Raw genomic sequence first — 25,011 nt, forward strand, 5'->3', positions numbered from 1 at the left:
CGAGTTTCTTTTCCCATTATTTCAACCAGACGTTAGTTTTTTTAGTAATTAATTTTATGTTTAAGATCTTGTTCAACTGAATCAGTGTTACATGGGACAAACGAGTGAAAGCACGTATTTTTAACTCGAATTAGAAAGTAACCGAACCAAATCATCAAAGACTTAAAGGAATCGAATTGTGTTGATATTTGCCAAAATATTATAAAGAGCCGAAGATAAACCAACCAGCTCCTATTAAAGATGTAAAGAAATTGAACAGATATCTTCAAAACTATTTCCAAAAATGAACAATAATTGCACCAAATATTTCCTTGTTAATCGTCAATAAACAAACTATGACCTTGGTTATCTGGAGAATTGTCTTGATATTTTCCAAACGGTTGTTTTGAACTTAAGAGTAAACAGAACAAATATCGTTACGGATTTTGTATTGCTATTCTCCAAAATGTTTACTGAAAAAAAGCGAAAAATGGATTGACAAGAGGAATTATTTTTAAATATGAAAACATCGATAAATTCATTCAAAAAGCGGCAAACAAAAATAACTTGATATTTCAAAACAAAACAAAGTTCGAAAAGAGTATATACGAACTAGACAGTGTCTTGATTTTTCTAAAATGAAACGTAGCTGGGAACAAGTAAGCGACAAAGTACAAGGAATTTGTTTCGATATTCAAGACAACTTGATTACCTTGACCAAAAAGATGCTTTCACTGGTCCTCTGTAACACTGTTAGTTGTTAGCCTGTGCTGACTTCATTTGCTAGTTGAACAAGATCTTTGAAAGCGACATGGTAAGCTTAACGGTTTTGCAGCTGATATAAACTTGGTTTAAGTTTGGGAAACAAAAACATAAGCGTTTTTCTATTGGTTTTCTGTTCAAAATTTTTTGTGATCATCTAATTTTTCCCTGCTGCAAAACTGTTTAACGGCTTACCATGTCGCTCTTTTAGCTTACACCACTTCGCAAAGGAAACTTTATTTCAGACAAATTTTGTTCCAAATTTTCTCGAATTCAAGACTTAAAAAGCTCAAAATTTTTCACAAAAAGTTTCCTTACGAAGTGGTGTATGCGTTTTTTGGCGGGTTCAAATTTGCAGGGGCACTCTTTGAAATTTTTTTGTGATCAAAAAATTTCAGTGTTCCCCGTTAAATTTTTGGCGAAACTTGTTGCCAGGGGAAACGCTGTGCAAATTTCGTCAAATTTTCCCGCCAAAAGACTTAGTATATATAGGAAGAAAAATTTTGGTCACACCTTTAATTAGTTAAAAGATTTTTACTTAATTAATTAACTTATTATTTAAAAGCATTGTTAAGAAGAGAAATAAAAAAACATACAATGGAACTGAAACAACTGTTTTGATCTTTATTGTCTTTTATTATTAGCTAATAAACTGAATACTTGACAACTAAAGTAGATATTAAATATTACATTATTGCCTTGAAATATAAAAAAAAAAAACGGCGCATGCGTATTTTAGACGCCCGTATTTTTTCTAAGTCTTTTGGCGGGAAAATTTGACATTTTCAAACAAAGTATAACTAGTTGGAATGATCAAAAAAATTTTTTAAAAAAACGGCGCATGCGTATTTTAGGCGCCCGTATTTTTTCTAAGTCTTTTGGCGGGAAAATTTGAGTAGTTTAAACGGCGGTTACCATAGAAAACAAACTAAGGCAAAACAAAATGAAGAAACTATCAAAATGCAGATAGATTTGGCAATATATTTGTTTACAAAAATCTTGTTACAGGAGATTCTTTGATGAAAAACATACTTGAAGGTTTTGTTTTTGGCTTGTTCTCAAACTTTGCTTACAAAATGAAAAATTTAAAACGCGTTGAAAAACATTTTCAGCAGTAGCGGCTAAATTAAACATTAAGAATTGTCTTCGAGTCTGGCACTTTGTCGTTTAAAAAGCAGTATACCGCCGTGATACAGTTGTAAGCAAATGAGCACTGTGTAAATGGTCACTAGCTTAGGGAGCGTTCGATTGACCCTATTCCAGAATAGGAATACATGCGACGATGGCAAGAAATCCCTCATAAGAGGTTTTTGAAATACAAAATGGCTCTTAAATTATCGTGCTTCAGCAAAAGTTTGCAAAAACGTTTACCCAAATTTGCTTCAAAAGAGAAATCTAACAGCTATTCCGCTTATTCTTATTCCGGAATATGGTCAATCGAACGCAACCTTATTGATACAGTGCAACACAGATATAACTGCCGAACGAGACGAAATTTTTGTAAAAACTTTAAAGTAAACTCGACGATTAGTTTTCAAACTGCAACTGGATAATTTCATGGAACGTTTTCCAGTAAAACCAAAGCTCGTTTATTAATCAGAAGGCCATAGGAATAGCTTGAAATTTCGTAGTTTTCCTTTGTTATTGCTTAAACCACTTTTTCGAAATATGCTAATTTGTGAAGGGAGAGAAGGAAAGCAGAAATTTTAATAAATTATCACAGCCTGCATTTTATTGAAAGTGCAATGTTTACGCTAACGCGAGCAAACACGCGAAATTCCTTGAATTATTTTGTTTTGAGCCAACCGGCATTTGTTACATTTAATGCCGAAAGTGGGAGGACCTTGGTCCCTTTTGTATTGCGCCTTTTTGGTTTGAAAAACGTTGAAAACTAATCGGAGACAAACAGATGGCCTTAGAAGGTTAATTTTACCCACTGATTGGATGTGTTACTGAAAAAAGACATTGGTAAAAAGCTGGTAAGATAACAAAAGATGGAGAACCTTATAAGTTATTCAGAAATTGATGATCCTAAAATTGACCGATGGTTTAAATTTTCACGGGAAAAGTAAATTTTTCTTTACATTACTGTGAACTGAAACCCTGGCGTAAAAACTTCAAAATTTCGTTCAGAAAACAACTCTTAAGTGACAATGAAATCCTCATAGAAACTAGAAAATATGCAAAATCTAACTGAAAGCAAAGAGAATTAAAATTCATTTACATGTAGAATTTAACCAAGTGTGAAGAGACAAATGGCCTTCAACTTTTACTGACAAAGCAAGCTCTAATTTTGAAATTCTCAAGTACTGAAAACTAACATCTGTTTAACTTAAACGAACTCGTCACTGAACACTTAGTAATCATTTCTCTGAAATTCAAAGTTTTCCTGAAAACTGAACACGCAGAATTTAAACAAAAAGCTTAAAAATGACCTGAATTTTTTCAATGAGGAAACATACGTAGACTGACTTGCAAACCTTACTGAAAACTAGCAGGGAAAACAATATTTATATTAATAAAAACTGAGAATGGTTTAGTTTTTTCATTTGAAAAGTGAATACCTCAAGCGTACATCATCCCAATCTTCAAGTTGTAAGTCGCATTTGAATGGCATGGAATTTAACACAAGCTTGGCCTGGAAAGAACTGACTAAATCAGCAATAAAATAAGCTCAACTGAGTCACACAGACAACAAGTACTACTCTCACCAGTAGAAAAAAATAATTAAAGCAGGCCTAAAAGTCAAACAGAGAGCACATTCGATTCTTCTCTGCAACTTGAATTGCACTTGACGTAACTAAAAACTGATGAATGTTAAATGTTTTAAACTGCGAAAAGCCACAGGAATGTCCTGCTTATGATTTTGCAAACCCTATTCAGCCTGCGTGGCAATTACGTGATTGATTCTTCCAGCCGCCATCTTGAGTTCGCTATTTTGGATTTCTGGATGCATGGCCAAAACCACAGAAAACCATTGAAATTGACTCAAAAATAATAAAAAACAATACAAAAATCTACATTTAAATGGCTTACAAAAAATTTAACGATGATACACTTTTTTTAAAAAAGGAAAAATTAGGCTGTCTAAACCTTGTTGCCATAGAAACAACAAATCATGTGAACAATATTATTAGGTGTTGAAGCAAATTGCATACATGTTAGGAAAAGTCTCCAAGTTTGGTCGTGTTTGTTTAATATTGAGAAACTTACAAATGCTTTAAGTCAGTGTGGGCATTTTGTACCCCCCTCCCCCCAAACCAGGCTGAATAGGATTAATATTGCATGAATGGAAATAGACCAGCTTAAGTCACTTTGAAATCATGTCTCGGCAATAATCTTCAAACAGACATGTAACAATATTGATCAAAAGATGAAAATACATTACAAGAGGACTGACATATGGTCTATGAAATAGCTAGTCTCCCTAACTATAGAACACTGGCAATATTTGAACATCAAGTGTAAACTGACCAGGAAAATCAATTTAACAAAAACTGAAAAACTGATAAACAGACAAATGCAACGAAAAACACTGAGCAGTGCAGGGCAAACTTAATTTCACACATGACCTTACAACAGTAAAAAGAACCAGAAAATCCTTACATTGATGAAAGCAAGACTGAAGGCCAACACAACAAGCCGACTGCAACAGCTCGTTACACAATGGCCCCAGGCAGCCAGTAAATTTACTGAGAAATCATGGTTTTTGAACTTCACTCTCTATAGCCAACTGTAGTAGAAAAAGACCAGAATATCACTAAAAATCAGGCAAAATTAAAATGCAACAGGACTGATTCGCAGATTGCCTCCCACTGGGCTTCACTTGAGATCACATGATCAAGTCTCGAATTCACACTGAGGATGACATTTGGCCTAACTCTTTGAGAACGCAAATGTTATTTCAAATTTTAACCAAAAAGTAACATCATCATCATTCTTCAGCCGCAACCGAGATAGAATTCATCACTCTGTGCAAGGAATCTTTGTTGCTAATTTGAAAAATGCCTAATGATTTACCAAAAATCATGTCTCAATTCCTTTAGTGAAAGCTGAATTTTAGTAGAAAGCAACAAATTGAGAATCACTTAGAATCAATCTTAAACGTCAAACTTTTATTAAAAGTTAACCACATTTTAAATGGAAACAGAACCGCGAATGGCGGCCTACGAATAGTTTTAGTGAAAAATAAATATTGTAAGTGATGTTACACTCCACTTTTTAACAACATGAAAGCAGACCAAGAAAAAATAGCTTTTCAGAGAAATCACTTCAAATGCCAGAACTTGTTGTCAAACCAGAAACAGCTGTTCAGTAATAACAATAATAATAATAATTATAAATGCTTGTTCGCATTAAAATGCTTATTCAGTGAAAAATGGAAAAAGGACAATACTTTGACTTTAAGCAGGACCGAGGATGGACCAACAGATCTGTGTCACTTTTTAACTTCATTTTCCACACAAAGCCAGCAAACAATAAAAAAAAATTCCTTGAAAACAGATGAATAGCTCTTTGATTTTTGATAAGAAAACACTTGTCCTTAGAATCCTCACTGGAAATTATGAAATTGTGAGATCTAATGAAACTTAACCAGACTGTGAGTAAGACATTTTAAATCTAAGCTCCTTCAAGTCAACCCTCATGAATATACATTTTCCATCCTAACAAACCACTCAATAACCATTCAGTAAAACCAGCTCAACTGAAAACACAAATGACCTGTTCACCATATATTCTTTTACTGCTAAATTGTTCTCTATCATCAGTCAAGAATCTAACAAAATACTAATTGAAGCAGTACAAGCCGTTTACAAATTCTGAAATTATACCATTTTCACAGAGAATGCATTTCTCAACATGAATTGAATGCAAAATGGTGTATAGTTAAATCTGCACTAAGAAACAATTTTTAGCATAAAAATACTGAAAATAAGACAGCATTTCTCTACCTCAGAACATTTATTCAAGACACGCTTAATTCAATTTACAGATTACAAACAGAGAATGATCAAGGAGTAGCAAAGAGAAATCATATTTAACTTTAAACAGTGTTCTCACCAGGATTTTGCATCTTGGGGTCCAAGGGCCCATTAAGACAAAAAGAGTGGGTCATTTGAGAGATAGACTGGGTCGTTATGGAATCCGAATGTACATAGATGGTAGACAGCTTAACGACATTATCTTTGACCACAGTCTCATTGTAACTGAAATTAATTTTACTAATACTTTATTTTATATACGTTGCAATTGCTGTAGAATGTCAATGTTTGAATAAAATGAATACAAAACAATTTAAGCCGTTAAATTTTGCTGTGTGAGTGTCCAAGCTCCAAAAATGAAGAACAACATGCCTTTTAAGCGCACTCTTTCGAAATTTGAATTTCAGCCACGAATGAATTTGTCTTGCCAATATCTTGGCACAAAGTGCAGTACATTGCATCTTTAGCCTCGTCATACTTAAGCCATACGTATTTTGTTTTCCACGATTGCTGAAACCTTCTTTGCGTTGGTTTCTCTGCTTCTACTGGTGTTCCTGTTTCTTTGAATTTATCAGGTTCTTCATTTTACTGCAATTTTGGCTGCTTCGCTTTACTAAAGAAAAACGAATCCAAACTTCCTTGTTTTTTTCTGTTTTCCATAAATGAGCGCGCAAATGAAATATTCATGAACAAAAATGGCAGACAATTCAAGCAAGTGTATTCTCAAATGCAACAACTCCGCTCATTGGCTCATGTGTCCACACGCCCAGCCAATCATAATGCCTGTTATAGGAATCATTGATCGCTACATCGAGCCTCCAGTAATTCTTGTCTGATTTTTTGACATTAGATTTTCTTTTTGCGTTAGTTAAGAATTTTTTTTAGCTTTTGTTTTTCTTCTTTGCCCCCTGATGGCCCTTTTATATCATCTTAGTGTGTCATTTGTTTTGAAACTGCGGGAATCCCGCAATGGCGCGGCCTGGCAAGAACACTGTTTAAGGTTGTGCTGGATTGGCCGTATTCTGGGATGAGGAAAAACAGAATAGTCTCTAAATTTCTTGTTTTGGGTAAATATGGAAATTCAGGATCTCCAATTAAAGCTGACAAACAGGCAACATTTGACTGAATTTGAAGACAATCATAATAGCCAATGATTATTACTTTGCAATACTTGGAGCGATTTTGAAGCTATACTAAGAATACTTGAGGATGATATATTATTCAGTGAGTGACACAGGCATACTCTAAAAAAGGCAATCCGAGTGCTCCTTAACACTGTATCAGGAGTCGAACCTAAGAATTTCCGATTACCAGCTTGGATGTTCTACCACTGAGCTACAGGAAAGTGCAAGGTTCAAAGAGAGCTACAGGAGACTCTTATTGAAAAATGGCAGCCTCTGTTAGAATGATAATTACATCAAGTACACTGAGAAATAGTGCCCTTCCTTGAAACTCTTCAGTAATGAAAATAGACTATCAGCCTAAGATTTCTATGCATAATCACTTGTTCCTCAATCTTGTTGAATAAATCATTTATTATCGTAAAAATCATTGTACAAAAGGGTAAGCCATTCTTTAGAAAAGAGCAAACAAAATGCCTCATAGTTTTATCATTAAATCCTAAAGTGTGACCGTTCATATGAAACATGGTGTTGTTAATAATTTAATTCTAAATTTTTGGATGCGCAATTTCTGCTTTCACATTTTCTCTCTCAAAAAATTATATTCTTTACTGGATTCTTTATATCTGTGATTGCACTGTATCTTGAAAACGAAGATTTTGTTGCAATATTGTTCGGCTGCTAGAAAAGAAACAAAACTAGAGCATACATGTAAACTACCGTATTTACTCACACGTCTAAGCCATATTTGTGAAAAGGCTACACGTTGTTACCCTAAGCTGCATGCACACCCCAACTATGACCCGCTGTCCCCACATTTTAACCACAGCATAAATGCTGGAAAACAAAATAAAATATTCAGATTTACCTGTATATGGCATAACCGTGAGTAAATACGATAGCCTTCTTACGCTTCTTAAAGTAAAATTAGTTTCTCTACCTCTACTTGCTTGCTTGGCCAGTTATGGAGATGATCATCTTAGCTGCTTGTTTGAATCTGACACTTGGAAGTTTGTTGGATCCTTTATAGACAGAGAACAATGATATATTGATCAGTGAATGTAGTAAGACAAAGACAGCATTCTAATAAAAAGTTTAAACATCTTTGAGCTGTGTTGGGTTGGCAATTTAACAGTGTTGTCTTAGTTTTATACGCCCTGCCAACAATGTATGTCAGATCTATAATTTGGTTATTTTGTGCTGCTAGTTTCAAAACAGAACTGATTGTATAGTAAAGATGAACAGGACAATTGCAAAGCCATTCAGCTCCTTCTTGACTTTTTGTCTAAGGTCTTGTTCGATTGAACACATTTCGGATTAAAAACAACAACCTCTAAGTTTTTCTAGTTGAGTAAATTTTGGGAGACGAATCTATAAATGTCTGCTTGGGCATGATATTCAAGACCCATTTTATATCCCGGTAACTCCAAAACCTCTTATGAAGGATTTTTAGCAATTATTTTATGTATTCTTATTCTGGAATAGGGATGCACACTACGCTACAATGGTGGCGTTCGATTGTCCGTATTCCAGAATAAGAATAAGCAGAATAATTTTAAAATTAATCCATTTAAATAACCAACTCACCTCTTTAGACAGTAATTTCTAGGTTGAGGCAACTTTCATGACTTCTCATCCCTCGTCTGAAATTTACCTGGAGAGAAAGAGTTAAATAGAAGATCAGTACCTGGAAGTAAAGTAGTAAGGGACAGCTCTGAAACACATGGTTCACGGCTCTAAAGCACATGGTTCTTGTTAAGTAATTATTAGTGCTCTGCGCTAAATACACTGACACTTGTATAAAGTGAGCTATTTAATGTTTAAAGTTCCTTAAGAAACTAATTTCATTTCATTTTCATTTTTATCATTTTACAAATTCGCCCTGAGGCAGGTGGGTATACAATAGAACACTAGGTCCCCTGCTAGGTAAACCCACCACCTAACCATTCCCCAACCAACCATGAGAGTATACATGCAAAGACCAGACCACAACACCAGGAACTACATCCTCTACTCTTTGCCAACAGTGAGTGGGTTCTTTAACGTCCCGCAGATTTATTTACAAACAAAGGCTGTGAGACGGGGCCTACGGTTTATCGTCCTTATCTGAGAAGACTAGAAAGTCTAACCATTTGCAGATGTCAGAGCAAAGGCAGAACTTTCTCCTCAGACTGTTATTTAAAGACCCTGAGTGTTGGTCCAGCCGGGGTTTGAACCCACGACCTCCCGCACGGTAGTCCGGTGCTCTACCAACTGAGCTAACCGGTCGGCGGTCAAACTAGCTACTTATCAACAAGAAAACAAATAGACAAAAACTAAAACTCACCATTGACTTTTTTTCTTTAAGAGAATGTCATGTTGAGGTTAATGGTGTCCTTATTGCATGCCTCTCGACATTTCATGTGCACTTCCCTGAAAAAGAATATAAGAGCTGTATTAGTAACTTGCTTAAGAGAATGCCACGTTGAATCAATGGTGTCCTTACTGCATGACTACTGACATTTCATGTACATGTCCCTGAAAAAGAATTTATATGAAACAGCTATGTTAGAAATTGCTAGCCTGGGAAGACAAAAGCAAAAACTCACCATTGAGCATTTAAAAGAATGCATTGAGGTTAATGGTGTCCTTATTGCTGATATCTCATGTACACGTCCCTGAAAAAGAATTAGGGTTAGGGTTAGCCTGGGAAAATGCCTTCATCTTGATAAGGAAGTGATACTAAAGTATTACTACATGTACTACTAACATTTAAAGAGGTGTTGTGGTGTCATGGTTAGTACACTGGTTGCACTTTCTCAAAAGTTTCAAAAACAGTAATTTCAGGAAAAACATCAGCCTAGTCTTTCTTGTATTTATGTTAACACTATATAATTTCTGGGCACGAATAAAAGATTGTTGTTGTTGTTGTTGTCTAGTTTGCACAAAAAAACTACCAAGAAGCAACAGAAAACAAATTTTGGAAAAAATAACCTTCTTATGTTCAACTACAGGTGTACTTCCTTCTCCTTGGGAAACAACATATATTTCCACAAAGATTTGGGCAAAAAACTCCTAGAATTGTTCAATTTTTTGATTTTGTCAAGAACAAGACCATTGTGTAAAGAAATACCGTAGTTATTTGGTTGTAAGGCGCACGGTTTGGTATACTAAATTCCAAGGATCAAATGAACAAGTTCTTTTCGGTATGGAAACCTCTCCTCTGTTTATAGTTTATAAGAGATATAAATAGGCTAATCGAAAAGTACAGTACTTAAGTATGTGCAAGTTTTGTATGCGACTGTGATTTATTCTTAGTGTGCTTAGGGGTGCAAACCAATTTGCCTATCTGAAATGGTCATAGCTATCATCATGTCATACATGTACTCTTCCTTATCACGAAAATTGAACATTTTGATAACATCATGTAGTCCCAATAAAGCAAAACAATTGACACAGCTGAAAAGAGCACCTTAAAATTAGTCAAAAGGCCAAGTTCAAGCATCTTGTCTTTTGAAATGTGACCCTATACTGTATTTGGGAAAACTGGGCTTAACAAAAATTGCATTGAAATGCATTTCAACAAATTTTGAATGCATTGGCAATGCATTGCAACTTGCGATGCGATGGTTTGGCTGCACCATTTAATACTACAGCTTGACAACATGACCGTCCATCTATAGGTGCTTGGACACTATTCAATACTACGACTTGACAACACGATACTCTGCCCTCCAAACATACGTTTTGGCAACCTTGCACAACAAAATGTCTTGAGTGGTGAGAACCACAGCACGATGTAAAAGCTTTGTCATTGTTTGAAGCATTATGTAGTTTTGGCATGGCAAGGCAACGAAATCAACACAATGATTTCCCTGAAGAACATGGTAACTAATGGTCACCCTCAAAATCACGCCCAAATAATAATTTCTTCCAGGTCGGAATCGATAACGTTTTCTTATTGTACATGTTGTAAGCTTTACACAGAATATTTTAATCCTTTGCATAGGATAAACATTTGTGGAGAGATTAAAATGACTTTGTTTTGGTCCATAGAAATGCAAAAAAAACACTTGGCCAATATCCAGACATTGTGACCTCAAACGTGGTCAATAAAGGATTTATCATATGGCTTTACCGTCAAGTTTATACCACAAAAACAAAACAAAACAAAACATGAAACTGTTCCACTGGGACAGAAATTCTTCACAGCCAGCTGGTGTAACATTCACTTTCAGTGCATTTTTGGATTAGCATGTAATCATGGAAAACTGGGAATTATCCTAAATTACCTGAAACATCTAGTTTTACAATGACTTAAAGGAAGTAAATATTTATTGAGTACGCAAAATTTAGATTTTTTCAAGTCTGGGAAGATTTTAATAGAATCCGCCTAACTCACCATTATCAGCCAACCACGTGGTGGCCTAAATAACAAATATTTACACAGTTTTCGGCCTCCAATCAATAATTCTTGAAGGAAACAATACGTTTTGAAAACATATGTAAACATAAGCTGAAAAATCGAGCAGGTAAATTAGAAAACTAGCCAAAACTTTGAGAACATTTTGTTGTTTACAAGTTTAAGCAAGACGCCATTAAATTGAAAACGTGGGCGGCAAACTTGATTGAGAACAGAACACTTTTCTGAACTGCACTAAACTCTTAACAATTTAGTACACAAATTGAGACAACAAGTTTGACAAAATTTATCTCCCTACGAGCTGACACTACAGTGCAACTCGCCAATTCAAGGTCACATTCATTATAGCAAAATTTTACACTACACCAAGATGATAACATGTCCCTTTCCTTTTCTTTAGGTGATTGTTGAGAGTTTTCAGAACATTGCTGGTGAGCGTTTTCTCCCAGAACAACAAGAAAATCGTAGAAGAGATTCCATTGTTCGTGGATTAAACTTTTGATACCGAGCGAATGGGCAAAAGGTAATCTAGCGCAGACAAGATAGATGTAGCTCCATCTTGTCCGCTCGTGTAGACAATCACAGCGCAGGATTTGACTCATCACCATATGATAATCAATATTACGGCATGACAACTCCATAATCCACCCTCTAAACATAATGTTTTGGCAACCTTGCTCAACAAAATTTCTTGAGTGGCGAGAACCTCTGCATGACGTCACACCTTTGTCTCGTTATAATTAAAATTTTACAGTGTAGAAGCATTACCAGTATGTGTTTTTGACATGGCAAAGCAACAAAATCGGCATGATGATTTCCCTGAGGAACCTGGTATCTGACAGTCAACCTCAAAATCACGCCTTAATAATATTTTCTTCTGGGTAAGAATCAATAATTTTTTCTTGTTGTAGATGTTGTAAGCTTTACACAGAATATTTTAATTGTTTGAATAGGATAAATATTTGTGGAGAGATTACATGTAATTTTTGAAAGTTTTGGTTTGGAGCAGCAAAGTTCATTTCTAGCGCAGAGGTATTATGCATTTGTAAACATGTAAAAGTTTTGGATGTTCATATATTTTTAGAAACAACCAGATGTTATTTTTCCTGTATTCACCTAGTCTTAATGTATATCAAAAGGCAAGAATCATTTCTGTACAAGCAATATTCATAGAGATAAAAATTTTCAAAGATTTTTATCCAAGCCGCCAAACAGATTTTCCACCATGTTGAATGGAGAATCCCGACTGACCATGTGATTTTGAAGTTGACTGTTAGTTACCAGGTCCCTTGGGGAAATCATTGTGTTGATTTTGTCGCCTCACTGCATCAAAACAATGCATCAGACAAAGACAAAGGCTTTACATTGTGCAGAGAATCTTGCCATCTCACGACATTTTGTCGAGCAAGGTTGCCAAAACATTATATTTAGGGGGTGGACTTTCATATTGTCAAGCCATAATATTGAATGGTGCTGTTCAAGCAAATACATCTAATGGACGGATGATCGTGTTGTCAAGCTGTAGTATTAAAAAGTGCAGACAAACCACCGCATCTTGTAAACAGAGTAACGGATTAACCAGACAGACTATCACATCATCTACCTCCAGTTTTATTTTCGCTGTGACTATATGCCCGGCAGCCGGGCACGGTCTTAAATAGACTAAATGCCCGGCAGTCAGAAATTTTCATCGGATTTCTACTGAAAGTCACGATAAACAGTAGTGAGAGTATTTGATGTTTGCTTGGAAATATCAAGCGATTCTATAAAATTATTTTGGTTTTGTAGTGGACGAATATTCCAAGCGCGGGCGTGATACCATCCGGGTACCAGAGGCATGGTTTTAAAGCCCTGTAGGTCACGCCTTTGGTCACGCTGGTTTAAGAGAAATTGGACTCACCCAGTTTGAGTTCAAATAACGTCCAGATTCCTTGTATGGTTGCAAGTGATTTGAAACTATTGTTTTTACTTTCCTTTATTACGTGTAACTTTAAATTTTGTATTTTTATCAAAAGTAAATATTACATTAAAGTAGTCCTATTCAGGGAATTAAGTTTCTGGTATTCGATATACATTCCTCGGAAAAATCGAAAACCAAGAAATCCTCGCACTGGACTGTTTATATGGCACATTATATATGACCTCGCGTGTTGCATTATTTTCCCGCAAGTTTTAACAGAACATGCAAGATTACGTTTAAGGACTCCAGCTGTCACGCCACAATTGCAACGACCACTGTGGCCTCTGTTCGAGTAGAACCCCTCCGAAAAATAAAGTAAAAAACACAATAAATTCTGATCAGTTGCCACAATAATAATAATAATAATAATAATAATAATAATAATAATAATAATAATAATAATAAATAGACGAATCTGGAAGTTATCTTAACTCAAACTGGGTGAGTCTAATTTCTCTTAAACCAGCGTGACCCACAGGGCTTTGAAACCGTGCCTCTGGTATCACGCTCGCGCTTGGAAAATTTGTCCACTATCAAACCAAAATAATTTTTTAGAATCGTTTGATCAGTTTCCAAGCAAACATCAAATACTCTCAAGACTGTTTATCGTGACTTCCAATAGAAATTCGATTGCAATTTCTGACTGCCGGGCATTTAGTGTATTTCAGACTGTGCCCGGCAGTCGATCTCAAATATTTGCAGTGTCAAAAACCCAGCGTTTTTATAGTATGGACGCGCTTGGATAATTCGTCCACTACAAAACCAAAATAATTTTTAGAATCGCTTGCTTTTTCCAAGCAAACATCACATACTCTCACGTCTGTTTATCGTGATTTCAATAGACATTCGATTGAAATTTCTGACTGCCGGGCACCCGGCAGTCTGATCTCAAATATTTTCTAAGTGTCGAGAACCCAGGATTTCACAGTATGCCCGCGCTTGGAAAATTCGTCCACTACAAAACCAAAATAATTTTTAGAATCGCTTGATGTTTCCAAGCAAACATCAAGTACTCTCACTACTGTTTATCGTGACTTTCAGTAGAAATCCGATGAAAATTTCTGACTGCCGGGCATTTAGTCTATTTAAGACCGTGCCCGGCTGCCGGGCATATAGGGCATATATATGGAAGGTCACAATAATGTTGGGGCTGCACAGAAATCTTGACAAAGAAACTATACATATAGACTAGAATGACTAACATACAGATATAATCATTAATTCACCCCAAACTTTCCATTATTAATTAAAGCTTTAATTAAAATTATTGCTTAAAAATATATAATAAATTACGTTAAGAATAATCATTGCTGGTGGAAAATTTGAGGAGGTAGTGAGAAACACCTCCAGGATAGCAGACATGTGGGGCTAGGAAAGCTAAGTGTTATGTCCACAGTCAGTTCAACTGAAGCTTTTCCCTTTTTACCTTGATATAGCTAAAATACTCGTTAAGTCTTACATTTCTGGAAAACAAGTACACGTGATTTGTACAGCTCGTCATATGGTTTAACATTTTTGCGCTGATTTACGAAGACGTCTTCTTCAATATCCTGCAAATGAAGGAAGAAAGTTTAACTTATTTAATTTCCGATGTTTTCAAAAGAATTTTGGTCAGAAACTTGAAGTAAAAAGGAATAATATTGAACCCTAAATACCTCAAACAACTTCTCGGCCATGTTGCCGCGAAATTTGAACATGCAAAGGATCTTGGTTCTAACACGTGACAGAAACGCTCAACCCTATGGCCTTAGTGGGGGAGGGGAGGGGAGGGGTATGCGAAAATCAACAAATAAATCAGTATGCAACCAAAAAAAAAAAAGTACAAATAAAAATCTTCTCCTTCCTTAGAAACTGAACGGAAAAACCAAGACAAATAAAGTAGCGACAATTTCAACAGAGTTTACTTTCTTTTGTTTTTGTAATGTTCGCCTGTCATGATCAACTGCTTTCTATAAACTGAACAGTAAATTTTGTACTTGAAAACACTATAATGTCCCCCGGCAAACTGATTTGACTAACAGAATTGATAAAGGAATTTAGGGCTCTGGAACTTCAAAACAGGTGTATCTAGTCCGCTCCTCTGGATCTTCCATTACGTCGGCTTTCTCCAGGCGCGAATTTTAAATGTGGTATCAAGTTACACTTGCATGAGATTCAAATGCTAGACAGAAGAGACCTTAAATTATTGGACACTACAACAAAGTAAGTGGCTAAAAGAAAATATTCCTCATGAATTATGACGCCTTCAAATGTCAAAATACACGAACTCACTCTGCCATTACTAGTGAGTCTATCAAATGTTTCGGATCACAAAATCCCGACTTCCTTCGATTTCAGATATCAAAGTTGTGATATTACGATCTGTGAATAAAAAAAATTTGGAACGCTTCACGAATTTGCGTGTCATCCTTGCGCAGGGGCCATGCTAATCTTCTCTGTATCGTTCCAATTTTAGTATATGTGCTGCCGAAGCGAGCACGTTAATACCCTTGTTTCGGTCATCTATTTATTTGAATCGACGCGGCGCAATTTTCACAAGTGGTATCAGGTTACACTTGACTGACATTCAAATGACAGGCAGGTGTATCACACGCATGCGCTAAAGACATTCTAAAATCAATCAAAACAAACTTTGTAAGTTTGCTGTTGTCTGATAACCACACTTTATAATATTGCGCGTAAATCGATCGGCTCAAATACTCAAAAATTTGTTAAAATAGCGAAAGAAAGAATATTAAACAAATTGTTCAATACTGACAGAGGTGTGATTGAGCTCGCTTGTAGACTGTTTTCCCATGTGTGAGAGAACAGAAACGATTTTACTTCTTTTAAAATCAACTCGGGTTTGATTTGGTAAAGTAAAATAGCCTCTCTGGTGCAATGCTAGTCTTGATGACCCAACGAAAAATAAGTTTTTTTCACCTTTATAGTCGAAGAGAGTTCTAAAATGTCAGGTGGACTAATAACAAAAGCTCCCCTTTGTTGTCAAGAACACAAAAGACCGCATGATTTAGCATTTTGAGTGCAATACTGCTTCTTTGTCTACACGCCGCCCACGTTGGATAAACTCGTGTCTCATGAATTTTAAAATTTCCGCCATTTTGAAACGATTCGGCGAGCGAACTGGAAACAAATTCATGCTCAGTCTCCCTCGCTATTTTGAGGCAATCTCTAGCGTGTTGAGATATTGGACCAGATGCATCTAAATTTGTGAGCAATCGCTACTTTTATGCATAGGAAAAATAATTGCATTTAGCTAGTGGGTAGCCAAGGGTCTGATTACTCGAGCCTCGCAAATATATGTTTATTTTTATCAACAGAGTTGATAAGGTAATTTGGTCAAGGTAGAGAGATTCGAGTGCTGACGTTTCGAGCATTAGCTCCGCAGCACCACAATTTCATTTAAGGGGGGATTTCACCTAAACGCCATTCTCCGCCACTTGACATGGCTTTAATGGAAATATCTCGTTCACGTTTCAAGCAATCCAAAAACTCTATCATCATCCCGTGAATCTGTGTTGTGGGGTGTTTTGTGAATTTTTGGATGATTTTTGGGTATATTTGGAGGAGATAGGATTGGTAAAATTAAGAGAAGTAAGAAATATTGAAGATTTAGTGAAGTTTTAATATTAGAATTTGTAGTTAATAATTAATAGACGGACAACAAGTTAGTCCACTAGCAACCTGGGGTGCTCTTGCGTGGGTATTAATTGTCTGTTGGTGTTCCAAAAATCATTTTCTTTCTTCTATCTCTTCTTAAAACCTCTGTAAATTTCATTCAAATTTAGGTAAATTCCCCCTAATAGAATAAATATTGATAGCTAGGGCCGAGAATCGGACTTCTGAGTATCGATTTAGCCGCTTCGTGAATCCTGAGGGCCTCGTTTGACTGAGTCAAATTTAAATAATTAATTGGACTCGAAGTTTTAAGCCGAATGTACATCAACTGCGTTTCAAACGTCGAATCTTAACTAATTTGTTTGGAGCCTTAGTTCCACCGCTGAACGCTGTAACATCCAGTCCGGAGATTTTTACAGTGGTACACCAATTTACCAAATTATCTCAACCGCGAGGCTCATCGTCTGAAACCAGCGGACATCCAAGGATAATTCAATGCCATTGAAACTTTCCTTGCTGTCAAGAAAGAGAGAAAGAAAGCAAGAATCAAAGAAAACAAGAAAGAAAGAAAGAAAGAGACCGTTATTACGACCACCATATCTATCTCTTTGTCACAATTACCATTACCAAAACTACCACAACACTATTGCCACCACCCCGACCACCCCCACCACCACCACCACCATCATCATCACCATTGTGATCATCGTCATCATCATCACCATCATCATTATCATTACCATTAGTAACAAATCATCTGAATGCAACGAGTACAACTCACGCATGCGCACAGCCACATCACTCTGGCAGTAGCAGCCATGGAGAGCTGTTTCGGCCCTGTTAGGCCTCATCAGCATAGCATAGCCGGCAGACGTGTCACAGGCATCCGTTTTTGCACTCAGATCATCATCATCATCATGATCATCATCATCATCATGATCATCATCATCATCATCATCATCATCATCATCATCATCATCATCATCGCCAGGGTTAGGTTTTACATTATCAAGACAAGTAACACTTTTCAAATCTTTCATGAAGCATTATTATATTTCCGCCTTCTTGTAAAATTGAATTTTTACAATCATCAGTATGTATATATCTAATTTTGAAGAGGCTACATGTACATTAATATTTTGACACACGTAAGTATATATTGTACTCTCTGTGACACATAACAGAAAATATTTGTTATTCATGGCAATGTTTCTGCTTTTAAAGTTCCAGAAAAGTACATTTGCACGCATGCGTGTTGCACCGTCAAGTATATTGTAACCCTTTACCCATAAGATTTAATTCGGAAATTTTCGACTTAGCAAAATGCCAGTTGAAAGTGGCTTTCAATTAGTTGTCACACTGTAGGATTTCGTCTACATAGTCAATAGTAAGAAAAAACAGATATCAAAGATTGACTGATTGAGGAAAAGGATTTAAGTTACTCTTTTTCGTTTTCTACATAGGAGATAAGAACTAAAGGCGAGGATAACATGACTCACATACCGTCTAAATTCATATTGTCTTTATAATCTAAATAAAAACTTATACGCTTGGCGAATATAAATTTGAAAGAAGGTTATAATATTACACTATATTCTAAAAAAAACGAACAGGCTTTCTTTGATTCGCCCAAATGCGTTAAATATTCAAGTCTCAAGTCTGCGAATACTGATTTTACTTTGCAAATTTTTGTTTTGGTTAGTGGCTTAAACGCTTAAACTTACAATATACGTACGCCTAGATGTATAACAGTAGCTACCAAATTAAGGACGGTGCCTTCTAATGCTGAGGTATTTTGCACAGTTGGTGACTATACAGGAAAAGCAGATTTTAGGAAGGGCTTCGGAATTAAAAAGGAAATTGGCGATAACCACATATTTTCTGAGACAAGCAATAATAATTATATAAAGCATTAAAATACAAAACAATTAACGGCTTTTTTTTTTTTTTCAAATTGAAGCTTAATTATTTCTGAAAAATGCGTGGCTCCCCTTAATTTTCGTTTTGGATTCTAAAAGCCCTTACTAAGATGTGCTTTTCGAGCATTCATAACAGGCAGCACACAAATACCGTTAGTAGGCACCGTCCTTAACAAACAATCGTTGCGCCGGACGTATGCGTCGTAACAAAAGAAGCACCACTATGGCATGATTTGGCAACACGCTGAAACAAACAACAAATTCACTATGAAAAACTACTGATACAGTACTTCTTAACTTTGCAAACGGTCAACCAGGTTACCGTTTCTTCATATGGTATTAATCTATTTCTAATTTCTCTACGCCGTTTTTTATAATAAACTAAAATTCAAGTGGGCTATCATCCCAAGTGAATGTCTTGACGGAAATTCGTATTCTCAAAGAAAGATAAAAGAAACTGTACGGGTCAAGCTAGGAGAATTTAAAGAATGATCCTAATAAATATCACAAAGTAAAAAAAAAATAATCAACTCCTCGAGCCTTCCTTTTAGAAATTCTTTGGGTTATTATTTGGCTTCAGTTGTAACCCTCGTCAATTATTACTCAAGTTTAAGAGCAGTGCGTTTTTTAAACACGTCTATGATCTATAGTGGATCGCGATGTGATCGACGACCCGAAGAATTCCGAACAGAAACGAAAATCAATCGAAGATTTTTAGCTCGAAAAGAAGGATAACAGTCAGCAATTGCGTATTCGAGCCTTTTAAACGCTATATACAAATGAAGTTTACATCGTCTTGGACGATAAAAATGCACAAAAAGTCTGGCTCTTGGAGTTTATAGCTATGCTTTATATTTATATATAATATATGTTCATTTTTTTTTTTCAGAGGATATTTTTGCTTTCAAAACATGCTGAATTTTTTTTGTCCTCTTCGTTAAATGTGGAAAAAAAATATGCTTGCGGTAGCGTTACCTTAACACTTTAAACCCTACTGTTCAATTTCAAATTCTTCTCACTTAATCTGTATGAGACTTGAGGTGGGGAGAGTGTGCGTTTGTATATGGAAATGACAAAGAAGAGTAAAATGATTCTTTCTTGCGTGTTAAGGTAAATTCGAGCGATTGAAGCACAACTTAACTAGCACACACACGTTTTAGCGTTAAATAGAAGACAGGATTACGTTATTTATGTAGCTTCTGCCCGCAAAACGCACAAAAATTGTCATCACAGCTCGCTTTTCGTCCACACTTTGTGCAAAAGTGTATAACCACTGGCTTTCCCTCTTCCTTGGGTGATCCTGAGCCTGCGTCAACGTTGTTCGGCGGCGGAGCCAAGACGGCTTCCATTGAGAAGGGATAACCAGTAACTTGTGCTTTCGGTTTCAGTAATGGCGGGGGAGGGGGATAGGGACAGTTTGGACTCATAGGGGGCCTGTGGAATCCGTGACTAAAAGGGTCTGGCTTGCGAAACAAGGGAGGAGCTTGGAAATGCAACGCTGGATGCATTGAAGGGGGAGGCCCGGAGACGCTACCGATAACTGGTACCGGCATGGGTAGCGGAAGCTGTTTCTTTTCTTGATTCTGAAGCAAGCATTCAATGGCTTGAACAACATTCCCACCGCATCCTTGAAGTACCAGCTCGAGAACACTTCGGCACTGACTCGGAAACGCTCGGATCAGCAACCCGAGCGGATCCGGATGAAGCTTTCTTCCCCCACTTGGGCTTTCGGATGTTCGAGGTATCTTCGCGTGAAGTCTTAAGACGTCGTTTACGTCATGATGCACCTCCCCGTTCAGTTTTCTCTTCGGAGACTGAAGCTGAGTTGAGTTTTCGCTCGTGGTGACCATCGTACTTTCTTCGTCTTCCTCGTCTGGTGTTTTCTCTGGTTCGGTTTTTATTCGGACACCGTCAATGATTGTCGGTTCAGGTTCGGAAGTCTGTTCTTTTTGAGAATCTGCGATTTCGTCAGATCCTGTCGGGGACAGTTGTCCATCAATACCTTCGTCTGAAAATAATAATAAAAAAAGGTGTTTTCGTTCAATACATCGCTGTCAGGCAAGAGAAATAGCTGCATATTTTATCGCATAAGACATGTTGTAGGAGTATCATGGTTGCATGTTTGAGTCTGTTTGTTTTCACCTTTACTCTTCCTCATTGACCAACTTACAACTTTCCAAATTTCAATTCAATCTGTTCAATCCCTAATGTTATTCTTTAGTTACTGTTTTATGTTATTTTTCGAAGCGATTCCACCATACAAATGGCATGGAAAGGTTTCCTAAACTATATTTTGATGACTATTTACAATCCATCCATCCATCAGTCAGTCAGTGAATCAATCAATCAATCAATCAATCAATCAATCAATCAATCAATCAATCAATCAATCCATCCATCCATCCATTAATCCATCCATCAGTTAGTCAGTCCGTCAGTCAGCCAGTCAGTCAGTCAATCAATCAATCAATCAATCCATCAAACCAACTAGCCAATCACGTGCACTCATACCTTCATAATCGTCGTCGCTGTCGTTTCTTCCATGGAGCGTGGACAATGAATTAAGCACCATGGAGGGTCTCTGATACATATCGTCTCCAAAACTCTTGTTCATTGTGTCTTTATCTCCATCTTTTTGTCCCATTTTATGTGTAATTTCCGAGTTCTTTCTTTGTTGCCTGAGGAGCGCCACACGAGCGGCCGTTATACGCTGGCGCTCAGCGATTAGAAGGCATTTGGAGCATGTACAGTCCCTCCAGCGGCAGTAGTGTTTATGTCCCTTTAGCCACGAGAGCGCGCCATGATTACGGCAACGTGCGCATTTTGGAATGCGATGGTACAAAGCACTACCAGGGGAGGGTACCTGGGGAAGAATTTCGCTCATCCTGGATGAGGGCAGAAAAAAATAAGATTAGGACTTTGTCTGGTCTAGAAAACTCATCAAGCATTATAGACCTTTATTTAACACTCCTGATCTTACTAAAGTCTACTTCATAGGTGGTTCTGTTCGACTTTGAAGTCATTTTACTTCACATTTAAAAGTAAAGTGTATGTCTTGTTTTTTGTTGTTAGTAAGATTTTTTCCGTATTTACTAAGGACTAATAGTTCCAGGAAGCCTTTAGTCAATAAGCCCCAGGGTTCTATATAGGCTTCATAGACGTTAACACAATTCATCTTGTAAATAGTTTAGTAGGAATATTGTAATAGTAGGAATATTGTGTATCACCTTTAATGTATTTATGTTGTATTTTTTGGTTAATGGCAAATAAAATGAATTGAATTGAATTGAACTAAATCACATTTGGTGCGACTGTCTGGTGAGCGCAAAAATTGGCCCTTAGTTGATATAATCATTAACATGGACTTTGGTGTTTCCACTTGTCGACGACATTGTGAATTAGGCAAGTCTAAAATAAGAAAGTCTTCCCGATATAATTAAACTGAGATCGAAGCCGGAGCGTGCGCGACTCCTGATAGCACTTCTAAGCTCTAAATTGCTGCAACCAAAACTTCACAACACTGAATAAATCAACAGCTAAAACTTCACAATCCCAGCTCATTACATCATTGTTATTCATCGCTAAAATCTCAATTTTAACCCGTTAGCTCGTCTCTCAGTATTATATTAAGCTTCATTCAGCTCCACGCTTCTCTCACAAGCGAGCGCTCAGTGTGAATACGCGTTTCCGGGAACGACGTTCGTGTCGGCTCGAAGTCAGTCCGACGTGATACGAGCGGAAATCACGAGTACGACAGCGAAAGCGATGGGTGGGTGTTTGGTCCGGCAATAGTGCATGCGCATGTTGCAAATATCTAATCCGCAAGGGGCGGAGAAAACAGAGGAGGCTATTTGACGAGTGGGCGTTAACACGAAAGACAAAAATTCAAAGATAAACAGAGCACAAAAAGCACTGTTCAGTAGTTACATCTCGATGGTTGTAGTAAAGGAAAGTTAAAAGTACCTTACACGACTGAGAGTTTGATCGAAGATTACCACTGAACTTGTGTCGATGAAAGACAAAACCATTCTGCGGATTAGTTGACGAGTTTGTTTATTCTCATAACAAATATACGTGACAGTGTATGCATACTGTGAGAAGAAATTACACGAGGATCATTCTTAGGAAACAAAAGGTCAAGTCTCTTCAAGATTAGACGTTTGACTGTCAGTGACTCGAGGAAAGGGTTAAGATCACTAACTTTCTTTATATACGTGGTGAATCACTGCGGCAGCAATAGTTCCGGCTTTTTCTGGACAAATGTTTTAGGATTCTTCAAAAGTTTCCGTTTCCCACCGTTACCTAATTATCACGGCACGTACACCTCTTGGAGAGCTTGTCTCTTGTGCACAGGAGACAGTGGACTCGCCAACCATCGGAGATGAATTTCTGACCGAAGAAATGCGAGGATAACCGAGGAACATCCGAGTATAGCCGACTTAGGTTTGAATGAAGATGACCAACACCCATTGTTGGCGGTCTTGATTCGATATTTTGGTGCAGTCAACTTGAGCGATTTTCGATTTATATTTCATAAGAGGACCCAAAATCACCCAATAGGGAAAGGTTTGTCAAAAAAACTTTTCAACTACGAGAAAAAAATAGCTATCATTGTAAAGTACTGCTCAGGAGCTTTCATTTGAATGGTCACATTTATAACGAGGATTTCATCTACGGATTCACAAGGAAAGTGATGTCCAATAGCTTCACATTTTAATACTTTATCGTCAGGCTCGAAATTTAGAAAACATAGTACCAAATAGGTGCATGGTTTGATTTTGGATGTTTACGGTCAAGAAGCCATGTATGTACAAAGCTCAGTGATATATCCTTAACCTTGCTCCTTAATTCAGTCAAGAGCAAGCTTAAATCTAAATTGCCTAAATTGCTGCTTGTACGACTGTTTTTTGAGTAAAAAAGTTTAACACTGTTTGCGCTACTCTAACGAATAACGAGACGTACAAAATAGTAAACAAATGGAGTTAATTCTCTCAACTCGTTGTCGACTAAGTTGAATTCAATTTTGCACGCATGAATTTTCAGTGATGAATCAGTATCGAGTTTCGATATCAAGAACACACACCCCCTGTATTCGTCACCTCTGTTTGAGAGATCTCTCAGATTAAATGAAAGAAAAGCCGTGAAAAATCGTTCTAGATATTTTGTATCGCGAGCTCCGAATGTTAACTTGACAACTTAAAGTACTTGTGCAAGATAATAACAACAGATGCACTCACAGAACTATTGAGAGCGTTGATTAGAAAACAAGTTCTTAGCACAATTGCCCCATTTAAACTGATTCCTATATAAGCTCCTTGAAGATATTGCTTTTCGCTTGAGCCATTACATATAATCCTAGCATTTTGATGAAGCTTTTAACTATCAATACAAATTGATTGTATCAGCTAAACTGCCGTATATGAGAAACCTTTTTTGTCTAAGATTAACTCAGGGCTACAGAAAGTAACGAGAGGCCTTGACAGTACAAGAGCATCAATAGAGAGCCGGATGAGGGGCAAAGAAATATTTCAACGATTTTAACGGGATTCTTTGACTGACTACAGGTCTTAATATGTTACCAAAGAGTGCCACAAGAACAAATCTGAAACATGTCTCAAATATTTTCGTCTGGAAAACGCCGAAAAGAACCGGACCGGAAAGTACGTGCTCGATGGTGTTTCTATTTCAATGCGGGTCACAACTTGGTATTTCATGCAAACAGACTGGGAATGTAGAACCATTTTGTACAGCATAATAAACAGCACTCCAGGGAAGTACTGCTCATTTGAATGGCCACACTTTAGGATTTCATCCACACACAGACTTGAAGTAAAAACCACCAGAGACATAAGTCTAATAATTTCACCCTTTTTCGCCTTGGATTTGATTAAGCGGCCATCTCGAGTTCAATAGTATATCAGACTAAGGATATCTCAAACTCGCATCTTTGCAGTACCAGCCGGCGAGATGCAAATATCTTAACCAAGCAACAAGCACGAAAATGAAAGAACAAAAAATCAAAACCAAATCCACGACTTACATTTTGCCAAACGAAGTAACACCTTGAGTGTGTGGTCTGTTTGCGCTAAGCTATCAGCTCTCAGTGTCAGTAGTGCTAAGATCTTTCCTCCTACGAAGGGAAAAACCAGCGTTCAGTTTATGTATAGATGACCTGACTGTTACACCAACTATGTCAGAAATGAAGGCTGTTTGATATTTTATTCCATGGAGTTCTGAATACGCAAACAATTGATATTGCAAACGAAGG

General features: G+C 36.9%; 1 protein-coding gene, 1 long non-coding RNA gene and 1 other non-coding gene across 18 annotated transcripts in view; all 3 read right to left on the reverse strand.

The window, feature by feature from the left end:
- Window positions 1-25,011, reverse strand: part of LOC146481647 (uncharacterized) — a 222,333-nt gene that overhangs the window by 3,894 nt on the left and 193,428 nt on the right. For 2 of the 10 annotated variants that reach the window (XR_014864268.1, XR_014864269.1), the window contains exons 1-5: window positions 14,862-14,884; window positions 14,698-14,756; window positions 9,433-9,529; window positions 8,432-8,498; window positions 7,785-7,866 (exon numbers count right to left, since the gene is read on the reverse strand). This is a non-coding gene — a long non-coding RNA (uncharacterized LOC146481647). Of the gene's footprint in view, window positions 1-7,760; window positions 7,876-8,431; window positions 8,499-9,170; window positions 9,257-9,294; window positions 9,362-9,432; window positions 9,530-14,665; window positions 14,757-14,861; window positions 14,896-25,011 lie in introns of those variants that run through there. The other 8 variants (XR_014864277.1, XR_014864276.1, XR_014864271.1 and 5 more) reach the window with 7 other exon arrangements.
- Window positions 15,579-15,685, reverse strand: LOC146481648 (U6 spliceosomal RNA). The gene has a single exon (XR_014864411.1). It is a non-coding gene; the product is annotated as a U6 spliceosomal RNA (small nuclear RNA).
- Window positions 17,849-25,011, reverse strand: part of LOC146481649 (doublesex and mab-3 related transcription factor 3, truncated-like) — a 76,007-nt gene continuing 68,844 nt past the window's right edge. For 6 of the 7 annotated variants that reach the window (XM_085107703.1, XM_085107705.1, XM_085107700.1 and 3 more), the window contains 3 exons: window positions 24,784-24,873; window positions 21,255-21,628; window positions 17,849-20,751 (listed from right to left, as the gene is read on the reverse strand). In XM_085107703.1, coding sequence (XP_084963829.1) covers window positions 19,928-20,751; window positions 21,255-21,628; window positions 24,784-24,785 — 1,200 coding nt within the window. In that variant the 5' untranslated portion in view covers window positions 24,786-24,873 and the 3' untranslated portion in view covers window positions 17,849-19,927. The remainder of the gene's footprint in view (window positions 20,752-21,254; window positions 21,629-24,783; window positions 24,874-25,011) is intronic. The other variant, XM_085107706.1, reaches the window with a different exon arrangement.

The sequence above is a fragment of the Pavona decussata genome, unplaced genomic scaffold (genome assembly GCF_977016875.1).
Source record: "Pavona decussata unplaced genomic scaffold, jaPavDecu1.1 SCAFFOLD_48, whole genome shotgun sequence".
NCBI lineage: Eukaryota > Metazoa > Cnidaria > Anthozoa > Scleractinia > Agariciidae > Pavona > Pavona decussata.